The 11,818-nt window shown below is 39.4% G+C and overlaps 1 protein-coding gene across 1 annotated transcript; it reads left to right on the top strand.

Moving 5' to 3' along the window:
* Positions 1–6,301: 6,301 nt before the first annotated feature.
* On the top strand, positions 6,302–9,053 carry ACTBL2 (actin beta like 2). The gene has a single exon (XM_045493812.1). The coding sequence runs from the start codon at positions 6,396–6,398 to the stop codon at positions 7,524–7,526; it is 1,131 nt and encodes a 376-aa protein (XP_045349768.1). The 5' UTR covers positions 6,302–6,395; the 3' UTR covers positions 7,527–9,053.
* Positions 9,054–11,818: the final 2,765 nt, after the last annotated feature.

Genomic DNA, 11,818 nt, shown 5'->3' with positions numbered 1-11,818 from the left:
ATATTCCACTAATTTGACCCAGATTCCATTTTTAGCTTCATGTAACAAAAAGAGGCCTTGAACTGAATACTTGAGCTAATGCTTTTCTTGGGCAAATTCTTATAGCATTTTTGGGTGTCCTTTTTCAAAGAACCCATAGTTTCAGAGCAAAGTGATACCAAGAAATCAAAATGCATCCATCTCTCTCATAAAGCTAGCCTTCCTGCTTTAAAGAAAAAGAAAAGGTGCGCCTGGGTAGTGTAGTTGGTTAAGCATCCAACTGTTGATCTTGGCTCAGTTCATGATCTCATGGTTCGTGGATTCAAGTCCTACGCTGGGCTCTGTGGACAATGCAGAGTCTGCTTGGCACTCTGTCTCTCCTTCTTACTCTCCCTCCCCCACTTGTGCTCTCTCTGTCTCAAAATAAATAAATAATTAAGAAATAATAAAAGAAAAAAGAAAAAGAAAAAGGCCCAGAATGTGATATCATTTAAAAATCCAGCTCAGAGGCACCTGGATGTCTCAGTTGGTTAAGTCTCCCACTCTTGATTTTGGCTCAGGTCCTGCTCTTACAGTTTGTGAGTTCAAGCCTCAAGTAGGGCTCTGTGCTGACAATAGGGAGCCTGCTTGGGATTCTCTCTCTCCCTCTCTCTCTCTGTCCCTCCCCTGTTCACGCTCTCTCTCTCTCTCTCTCTCTCTCTCTCACAAAATAAATAAATAATTAGTTAATCAATAATACCCAATTCAGGGGCTCCTCAGCAGCTCAGTCAGTTGGGCAGCTGACTTTTGATTTTGGCTCAGGTCCTGATCTCACAGTTTGTGAGTTCAAACCCCAAGTGGGGCTCTGTATTAACAGTGTGGAGCCCTGCTTGGGATTCTCCCTCTCTCCCTGCCTCTCTGCCTCTTTAAATAAATAAATAAATAAATAAATAAATAAATAAATAAATAAACTAACTAACTAAATAGCTTTAAAATAAAAAATAAATAAAAAACCAATTCAGTCTCTTTCAACCTGTCCAAACAGAACAGGAGAAAATTCCAGGAGCCAGACCTCTGAATATCCTCTTCAAGGTGACAACAGAGATACTTTGGCAAAAATAGAGTTGTAACTCATCACATTCTCACCAATATTCTTCTAATTATTTAGTATAAATCCTCCCATTTAATGTAATGTAAACCCATTCCACCATATCCCACCATCAATGAAACAATGAAAACCAGAACCTGTCTTCCTATCCTACCATGTTTTGAACTGAATTCCTTAAGACTAAGTGTTACATTTGGGCATTTGTCATATAGTTAAGAAACTCAGCCACATACTATTGCTCCTCTCTTGTAGCAAGAGAGGAAACCACCTCCTGTCTTGTAGCAAACCACTCCTATACAAGAAAGAACCATACAACATGTGCTTCCACTTGCCCTTTTCTTACCCCACCTCACCCAACCCCCTCCAAAATGCATGTTCCTCTTTAGCTTCTCACAACACATTAAACTCTTAAGCCTACAAGGAGCATGAATGGAGTAGGTTGGGAGCAGTGCTATAGGGCTGTGGGGGGTCAAGGAGAATGGAGAACTCACACTCCTAAGGGAGAGAGCTGCTAGATAGCTGTAATTTGGGAATGGGATCCAGTGTTGCTTGATCTATTTTTTTAAGAGAAGCAGGAATTCAGAAATCTACTTATTTTCCAAATATTCAAAACTAAAAATTCTAAACCATTTGTAGAACACTGTATGGACCAAAGTAATGCCTGGGGTCCTAAGCTACATGCTCTGTATTACATCAAGGTCTGGCCCCAGTGAACAATCCAGAATCTGCACCAAATGCTAGTACCATCTTTTCTGTAGCTTCTTCCAGGTCATTACTAGCAACATGATAGATAAAGGAAGAGAAACCAGCAATATCCAGGTTTTAAGTTCTGATACTCTACCGCCCCTGTTTTCATTTGGATTTCCTACCTTCATCTCCTCTCCTGAATTCTATCCCAAAGAGTCATTCTGCCCATTTACCCTTTTTCTGCCACAGATAACATGCAGCCTTGCTGTCAGCAAAGGGATAACTAAGAAAACCCTCAGGAGGCCCTACTACTGGTCCAAGAGATAGGAAATAATTTCCTAGCTATGACTCCTGACATCTCCAGAAAGAGTGCTTCTCCTAACTTAAAAAACAAAAACTACATTGAGTCTATCCTACCAATCATAATCCTACCATAATCCTACCTGGAAGTGAATTATGCAGCTTCCCAAACTGCATAATTAGCCCAAATTAGACATGTGTGCCAAAGCTACAAAGGATGAAAGAGAGTGTGGGGCACAAGTAGGGAATCAAGTAAAAACCAAGGAAGAAGGTAGCTGACCTCAATATTCTAAATTGAATCTCCAGGGGGGTGGCACAAAGGGATCTGATTAACACTCTCAATTTTAGCAGTATGGTTAAGAGATGAGAGTCCAGGGACAGGAGATTATCACTAACACATGGCCTTGTGTGGGCCCCTAGTCACATCTTCTGTGCCCAGAAGGAAAGTCACATCCAATTCTGGAGTTCTCCTCCCTTCCTCATGCCTGTTAAGATTCAGACTCTTACTGGGGCACCTGGATGCCTGGATGGCTCATTTGGTTGAGCATCTGACTTCGGCTCAGGTCATGATCTTACACAAGTTCAAGCCCAAAGAGCTCACTTCTGATCCCTGCCTCCCTCTCTCTCTGTCTCTCTCTCTCTCTCTCTCTCTCTCTCTCTCTCTCTCTCTCTCTAAAAGGTAAACACTAAAAAAAAAAATTCAGATTCCTATTCCAAAACCTTGCTGACCCTTGTGTAGATACCTAGTTCCAAATATATCCTGGATTTCCTAATTTTATTCAAGTCGGTGGTACTCATGCTTCAATATTCCCTCCACCAGCCACTGGCAACATCCTGCCCATCCTCTGAAACTCAGCCCAGGGGTCCTCTTCCCTGATCTCTCCCTTCCCCAGGTTCAAGGGCTCCTCCCTTAGCCTTCATATACTCTGTGCTCTTTCCCTGTATACATCAACCACATCATACTCTGTTACCTGTGAATTTGGGAATGATATTCAAAACATTTAACTACTGATGCAACACAGGCAGTGTCCCACCAGAACACAAGCTTGCTGTTCTGTATCAATGCACAGTGACCAATGTTAGCCTGCTCGGATGTGACTTTCACCCACAAGACACTAGACTATTTAAAAATAAGGGCAAGCATTTATTCACCAATATAGCACCAGTGCCCAGCATGTTGAGTAAATGTTGGTGGATTGAATAAGTCTAAGATTGGGGCACCTGGGTCACTCAGTCAGATAAGTGTCTGACTTTGGCTCAGGTCATGATCTGGCGGTTTGTGAGTTCAAGCCCCACATCGGGCTCTGTGCTGACAGCTCGGAGCCTGGAACCTGCTTCAGATTCTGTGTCTCCCTCTCTCTCTGCCCCACACCTGTCTCTCTCTGTCTCTCAAAAATAAATAAATGTTAAATTTTTTTAATCAAAAAAAAAAATAATTCTAAGATTGCTTGGAAAAGGAAAGATCATGAGAACCTTGTGATGATCAGTAGGGCACTTCTTTAAACCCTCCCAGCTTGTTATCCTTACATGTAATGCTAATACTCCTGCTTTACTCAGGGTTTATATACCTGCAGAATAGCCACACTAGGCAAAAGTAAAAGAAAATGATATTCTAGGCTTCCAAAAGTTAATCATAAAAGCCCCCACAGGTTTTAGGTATAGGTAACTAGCTAAGCATTTATAAATTCCAGTCAGTTATAAAACCTATTACCTTTGGGAACAGTCCCTCAGAGCCCAATATTTGTAAATCCATCTCGTATATTTCACTCACACAAATCCTTACTACTTTTTAAACGTTTAAGCAGTTATTTTTAGATGGTGGACGAATTATCACATGTCCCTCTTGTATTACGGGGAGTTAAGTAAAAGAACTTAAGCTTATTTAAGAATATATAATTGATGGGGCGCCTGGGTGGCGCAGTCGGTTGAGCGTCCGACTTTAGCCAGGTCACGATCTCGCGGTCCGTGAGTTCGAGCCCCGCGTCGGGCTCTGGGCTGATGGCTCAGAGCCTGGAGCCTGTTTCCGATTCTGTGTCTCCCTCTCTCTCTGCCCTTCCCCCGTTCATGCTGTGTCTCTCTCTGTCCCAAAAATAAATAAACGTTGAAAAAAAAAAAAAAAGAATATATAATTGATGAAGATTTCTCCTGGTACACCAAAATTAAAACAGAGGTTAGAAGGTCTTCTATAAAAATCACACATCAGCCTCACTCTTTAGGCATCAACTATGCTGTGTGGTCTCATTGCCAAACAACTCTCCATCCAAAGACAATTCTAAGGAGAACACCACAGTAAACCTAGAATCTAAAGGCTGCACTTGGTGCCATATGGGCTCCTCTACTGATGCAGCTTTGTTTTGTATTCCGGCCTGGAAATTCATAAATGGTGACTGGCTCTAAATGCAATGTGTTTTCTTTACAGTTTTGTAGCATGTGCATTTAGTTTGCTATTGTTGCTAAAAAGACATTTCCAGTAGTACCATCCTGTAGCAATAAAATATTATTTTAATCAAAAGCTTAGTTGTGCTACATGAAAAGGAAGTACACAAAACCATTCAGTGTGAAGGTTTGAGGGTGAGTTCTTTAATTTTGTTGAAGGAGGAATTGATTTTGCAGTTACAGAAAAAAACTAGAACAATCTTGGTCAGAAGAAAAGCAAAACTATGGATTTTGTAGTGAAATACATTCTACCATAACTGATTATCAGCAGGAAGGTTTGGAAAGCACATTTTAGGAAAACACTGAGAAAACGCAGAGAAAAGTAATCGTATAATTCTGTGTCAAGCTGCACAAAGAAGAGGACTGGACGCTCCTAACCTGGTGTTACCATGATTCTCCCAGAGGCTCATGAGCAAAGACACCAGCTATTTCTCCTGGCCTTGAACTGGAAGTTGCACTTTTGTCAAGTACTGTCCAGTACTGCAAGACTGCTGCTACCTCTTACAAAGTGGCAATTAATTAATTAACCAAAAACGAAGGTGATTTTGGAGAACCCCAATGTGAGCAATGAAAAATTGCTTTGCTTTAGAAGAGGTGACAGGGAGCTTCTGTTTACATAGCATAGTGGGAGCAAAGAAATGAACTTTGAGAATTGCTGTTTCTTTGAAACACATTACTAGAGTCCTACATTATATCATGGCACACAGTCTACTAAATTGTCTATATTTCTATATTGAAAATAAAATCCAAACAAACTATACCTATAAAATGACCAAGGTGTAATATTGTATATGCTAAAATCAAAGGAAAACTAATACTATTCCAAGTGTGTGCTAGAGAGAAGCTTGATGTTATAACACATTATATGAATCTTGAAGATCAAAATGTTTTCAAGATCGGCTCAAACATATCACTTTAAAACTCATTATCAATTATGTTCCTTGTTGTACAACTAAAGAGTTATTATAAATAGATACAATTTTTATAATCCGCGTTTTACTTAATAAATCATGCAAGAGGGACATTGAGCCTCTGTGCAGTCAACATGGACCCAATAATCTAGTTCCTGAACAATGTCTGGGCATAGTAAGTTCCTAATTTAATTTGGTTGTTAGAAATTTATATCAAGAAAGAAAATATATAATGGTTTACTTTATTGATCACTTTATTGCTTTTAGCTGTCTTCCGATGGGTTAGAAGTCTATTAAATATCCCTAAATTGTGCACAATGCAAATGCATTAAAATTATAGCTGTCAGGCCACACTTGGCCATTCATTATTTTCATCCATTAAAATAATTTCCATCATGATGAACATCCTATGGGATTAGGACCAAAATGGGAAAGAAAATCCTGAAAAAGTGAAGTTTTCGGAGTTCGGCTCCTCATAAGAGCAATATATTAAGAATGAAAAGTTAAAGCTACTGTGGAGAAAATGGACCCAGAGAGTAAAGTGAGGAGGGATTGGTCCTTCCAGCCATGTTACCCATACCTCACACTAGCTTTCTTTCATCTTGCTTTTATATCCCCCATTGCATCATCATAGTTATCTAGAGACTGAGCCAAAGCACGCTGACAACCATGTGTGGGTTGCCTAATTACAGTAACCTCAGATTTGGCCACTTGATAGTCAATTTTCTCTGTATGAAATAAGGTCTCCTAATTATTTATATAATCACCATCATCATTATTAATACCTCAAAGGCAATCCCACGCAGAAATGCTGGGAACTGGTGGGATAAGACATGGGTGGGGCCAGCGTGCACCTTTAAATACCTGTCATCACAGCACAGGATCCCCTCTCCAGAGTGTTTCGGCCTGTTCATCCTCTCCCTTGCACACCATAATCTGCTATCTACTCTATATTTAACTTCGGCTCACTTCTCTGGAAGATTCCAGCCAGCACCATGACTGATGATGAGCTGTCTGCCTTGGTGGTAGATAATGGGTCAGGGATGTGCAAGGCAGGTTTTGGTGGTGACGATGCCCCCCGGGCTGTCTTCCCCTCCATGGTAGGGCGCCCCCGGCACCAGGGGGTCATGGTAGGCATGGGTCAGAAGGACTGTTATGTGGGGGATGAGGCTCAGAGCAAGAGAGGCATCCTGACCCTGAAGTATCCCATTGAGCATGGAGTAGTCACCAACTGGGACGATATGGAGAAGATCTGGCACCACACTTTCTACAACGAGCTCCGTGTGGCACCGGATGAGCATCCTATCCTCCTCACCGAGGCACCCCTCAACCCCAAGATCAACCGGGAAAAGATGACTCAGATCATGTTTGAGGCCTTCAATACACCAGCCATGTATGTAGCTATCCAGGCTGTGCTGTCTCTCTATGCCTCGGGGAGAACCACAGGCATCGTGATGGATTCTGGTGATGGAGTTACTCACACCGTGCCCATCTATGAAGGTTATGCCCTACCTCATGCCATTCTACGTCTAGATCTGGCTGGCAGAGACCTGACTGACTACCTCATGAAGATTCTGACAGAACGAGGCTACAACTTCACCACCACAGCCGAGCGGGAGATTGTCCGTGATGTCAAAGAGAAACTGTGCTATGTGGCCCTGGACTTTGAGCAAGAGATGGTCAGTGCTTCTGCATCCTCCTCACTGGAAAGAAGCTATGAGCTTCCTGATGGGCAAGTGATCACCATTGGGAACGAACGTTTTCGGTGCCCTGAATCCATTTTCCAGCCTTCCTTTTTGGGCATTGAGTCCAGTGGGATCCATGAGACAACCTTCAATTCTATCATGAAGTGTGATGTGGATATTCGCAAGGATCTATATGCCAACACTGTCTTGTCTGGAGGCAGCACAATGTACCCTGGCATTGCTGACCGAATGCAGAAGGAAATCGTAACCCTGGCACCTAGCACAATGAAAATCAAGATCATAGCTCCCCCAGAGAGGAAGTATTCCGTTTGGATTGGGGGTTCCATTCTGGCCAGCCTGTCTACATTCCAGCAAATGTGGATCAGTAAGCAGGAATATGATGAGGCTGGTCCTCCCATAGTTCATAGAAAATGTTTCTGAATGGTCTTCCATGCTAGTAGGTTTACATTTTTCCCTTCTCTGGGTCACAGTGATGGTACTGCTTTTATCCACTTTCCTTTGAGTAAAGGTAAACACTCTGCTCTTGCTAGTGTAGAGCCAGCAAACTCATCTCCATCAAAGTATTGTGGGCTCCTGCCCAGCTAACCACATCTTGGCCTTTATGAACTAAAGGAGAATTCTAATACTGTGTTCTATTCTCTTTACCTATAGGGTTCGAAGAAATATTGACATGCTTAGGTGAAAATGAGCGAAAGGAGTAAAATTATGAGAAATTTCCTTTCAGAATGGATAACTAGCATTACCAAGCCTTAGAAACTAGTTTATGCTTTAAATATTCAACAACAGGCTGGCCATGTAATGCTATAAAAATGTGCATGTTAGCAAACATGTCTTATTAGTATTTTTGTTTTGCTTTTCTACTTTGTATAGAGATAATGAATTATATGGATCAATATTGTCCATATGTACATAAGCACCAGGGAAATATTATATCTTAAAAGACACTAAATCTGGCTGTCTAAATGGGAATTTCTTAACTCCCCAATAGCCACTGTTCTAGTAGCTACATATTTTGTTTCCCTTATTAAATAAGCATAATGAAACAACCAATATTCCATTAATGTTGTTTATAAATCAACTAAACTTTCAGCTCAGAGTGGAGTTCTGCTTGTTAAATACATATTTTAATGTCTAACTTATTGAATTTCATTCTACTTGCCTAACTTTTAAAATAGAAATATAGTATCAAATTAATGTCATCCTGCTATGGTTTGACAAAGATAATGTTATTTTTATTTCTTAGCATAATAACATATCTTGAATAATTTCCATAGGCCATAATTTTGGATATTTCTCTAATCAAGGATTTTACTGTCAGGAAACCATAGCTGCAGCTTCTTAGTAAATTATAAATTCTAGTACAAACAGAGTAATTCCAATTTTATTCTAGGAAATAATTAGAATAATTCTGCTTTATTATGTCCAGTAACTAGCAATACTTCTTCATTCTTAGACTGTCTCTAAGATACTAACATCTTAGAAAATACTGTATCTTCCTACAATTTCTGAAAATTTTTAATGAACCCAGTGATGATTGTCAATCAATTTAAGGACTAGCATATTTATTTCAATCAAGTCTGTGATGTCTGATTATCTGAATATCAGAGTTATTTGTATCTCTCAGGGGTTTTTTTCTGAAAAAAAAATATTTTTGGGCAATGCTTACTAAGGCATCATCACATTCTCAGGGAAGATTAATATCTTCTTTTTTCCTTTTAGTTGAGAAGCTTATACTTGTGTTTTAAAAGTCTACTCTGGAGTCTTTAAGCATTTTTTTCTTGAGACAAAACTTTTCAAAGAATTTGCTTGTTCCTTATTTTCTTTATCTGACAACTTAATTTTTAAAAATGCATTTAACCAAAATTAATCTTCAAAGGCACCTTATTAAAAAACTTGGAGTGTCCTTTCTCTTTTAATTAATTTTAAATAAATTAAAATGGCTTAATATTTGCATGTCCTGATTTTTCCCCTAATCCTTCCTAAAGAAATGTAGAACAGGGGGAACCTGGGTAGCTCAGTCATTTAAGCATCTGACTCTTGATTTTAGCTCAGGTCATGATCTCATGGTTCGTGAGTTAGAGCCCTGTGTCAGGCTCTGCCCTGACAATGTAGAGCCTGCTTGGGATTCTCTCTCTCTCTCTCCCTCTCTCTCTCAAAAACAAATTAAAAAAAAACTTTTAAGAAATGTTAAACAATCCAGAAAGGATCACTTTTTATATGTGTGACCTATTCATCATTATGTTATAATTTTGCACCTGGTACTTTTGACCATATAAACATTTAAAAGGAAGTTTAAAAAAAAAAAGATGGCTTATCAGGTAAGGTTATAAATTCCTTATAATCTCAATTAAAAAGTTGGGTTTTTGTGGATTAACTGGTCTTTAGGTAATTAGTAGGTGGAGATAATGGCAATAATAATATCTTGGATTTATATGCTACAACATTTTCCATTTGCAGTGTAGTTCTCACAAATACTCTGACCTACATTCCCTGTTACCAGAAAAAAAAACATACCTTCCCACCCACAGAAAATTTATGGGACAGATAAGGTGAACTTCCGAGAGAGAACTATTGAGCCCTGGATCATTAGATGAAAATATGAATTCTGTAATTCACACAAAAATTTAAACTTAGGGTCTTTGGATATTCTCCTATTCATCAACATTGACTGGCTAACATATGAATTTAATGAGGAAACTCTCCATCCCACAACTTCACATTAGAAACTCAATGCCATCTCTTTAGGTAATACAACGGGCTTGTTATTCGCCAGTAGTTCACCAGATGGGACAACACGGAGGTAACCTTCACAAATGAATTTCATACCACTGTGATTCCCACTCCCCCTCCATGACCCACTCTGAGCAGCAGTTAGGGCTGGAGCTGTACCACAATCCCCCCGTGCCCAACAAAAAGCCATTACTTCCTAGTCACAGGTAACATTTTCCTGAAAGCATAAATGACCCAAAGTCAGTATCTATACTACTGTTTCCTAAATTTCACAAGTGCTTATTTTTCAGTAGTGAGACAAAGTAGTGCTAGGATGCAGGCTGAGTCTTAATTTACTAGAAACATGTTTCAAGAACCTTGGGGAATTAACAATTCAGTAGTGGGGGAAACTATGTTCAGTGGAAAGCAGTATGATCTCTGGGTGGTTCAGAGACTAAACTCAGTCCAAGATACCATGATAATCCAAATAAGAACGGTTCAAGCCAGGGTAATCAAAGAAGCCTTCATCAAGCAGAAGGAATCACTGAGTTGAGTCTTAAAGCACACATAAGTTGTAATGAACATAAAAACTCATCTTAGATAGCTCTGGCACTATTATGATCACCGGTTGATAGGGTGATTAATTCTTATTTTGATATTTTTCACTGGACTATGCCAGAAACTGTAAAGAAGTACATAACTTTTCATAACCTTTAAGGCTCAGTTCAAGTGTCACCTCTTCTACAGAGCTTTTTCTAGCCTACCCTCCATCTTTTGCAAAAAAAAAAAAAAAAAAAAAAAAAAAAAAAGGGACAAACTCCTCCTTTGTGCTCCCATTGTATCATTTTCATGCATTTGGCATTGTACTTGTAACATGTGGCCATACTCTCCCACTCTTACCCATCAATGAGCACCTGGAAGAAAGAGACATAAACAGTATTTATCTACCCTTGAAGCTCCCAGTATTCAACACATACTACTAACTCAATAAATATGGTTTGAATGAATAAACTACTGAATTCATGGATTCCAATGTGCATCATTAACATCACAGTTCTACCTTAATTTTTTATCACACTATTCTCAGCTCTTTGTCTCTTTGTCTGCTAGCGTATGCTACTTTTGTTGGTGTTGTTTCTTCTATGATTCATATTTTTCTCTTTTTCCTTTCTTCCTCTCTTCTTTTTCCTTTCCCATACAGTTCTTCCATTCTTCTCAATATAAAGAACAGGAGTATTAAAGTTTTTGCTTGTCAATAAAGGTTTCCCATTTTTCAGGTTGGTCAAAGGATCAGTCAGCTTCCTCTGTCAGAGTGTGTGCTAGCTATATAGCTGCTGCAATTTTAGCCCAGAAAAAAGAGAGAGAGAAGGAAGGAAAGAAAGAGGGAGGGTGGGAGGGAGGGAGGGAGGAAAGGAGGGAGGGAGGGAGAGAGGAAAGGAGGGAGGGAAGGAGGGAGGGAGGAAAGGAAGGAGGAAGGAAGGAAGGAAGGAAGGAAGGAAGGAAGGAAGGAAGGAAAGAAGGAAGGAATCTCTTCAGTGAGCATGGTAGTATATTCAGCTCTTCTAATCTACTTGCATTCTTGCTGATATTTTTCTTTTTTTTTTTTTTTCTAAACTCCAAATTGCTCCAGAGTTGAGTTTTAGGCATATGACTCCCTAATAACTCAAACACTGTAATAAATTGAAATGCTTTTCTGGTAACTATTCACAGCCTCCTTCCAGAATTTACAAAAGATTCCTTTCAAAAAATGCTTTTTGAAGTTAGGAACTAAGCATGTGGTTTGCCTAATACTGCTTCCAGATGTTGATAAGTACAGTTAGAATGTCTTTAGGGATATATATGTATATATCAGTAGAGAGACTGCTCATTAAAATTAATTGATACTTTAAGACTTCCTTTTTAAATATGAAAGGACCTGTCTGAACTATAGCTGTCATTTTTTTTTTTTTTTTTTTTTTTTGGCTAACACCATAAGTAATAAAGAATATAGAGCCTCCATGAGT

This window comes from Leopardus geoffroyi, chromosome A1, assembly GCF_018350155.1.
Source record: "Leopardus geoffroyi isolate Oge1 chromosome A1, O.geoffroyi_Oge1_pat1.0, whole genome shotgun sequence".
NCBI classification, from domain to species: Eukaryota; Metazoa; Chordata; class Mammalia; order Carnivora; family Felidae; genus Leopardus; species Leopardus geoffroyi.
This window is presented reverse-complemented; position numbering and strand designations above follow the sequence as displayed.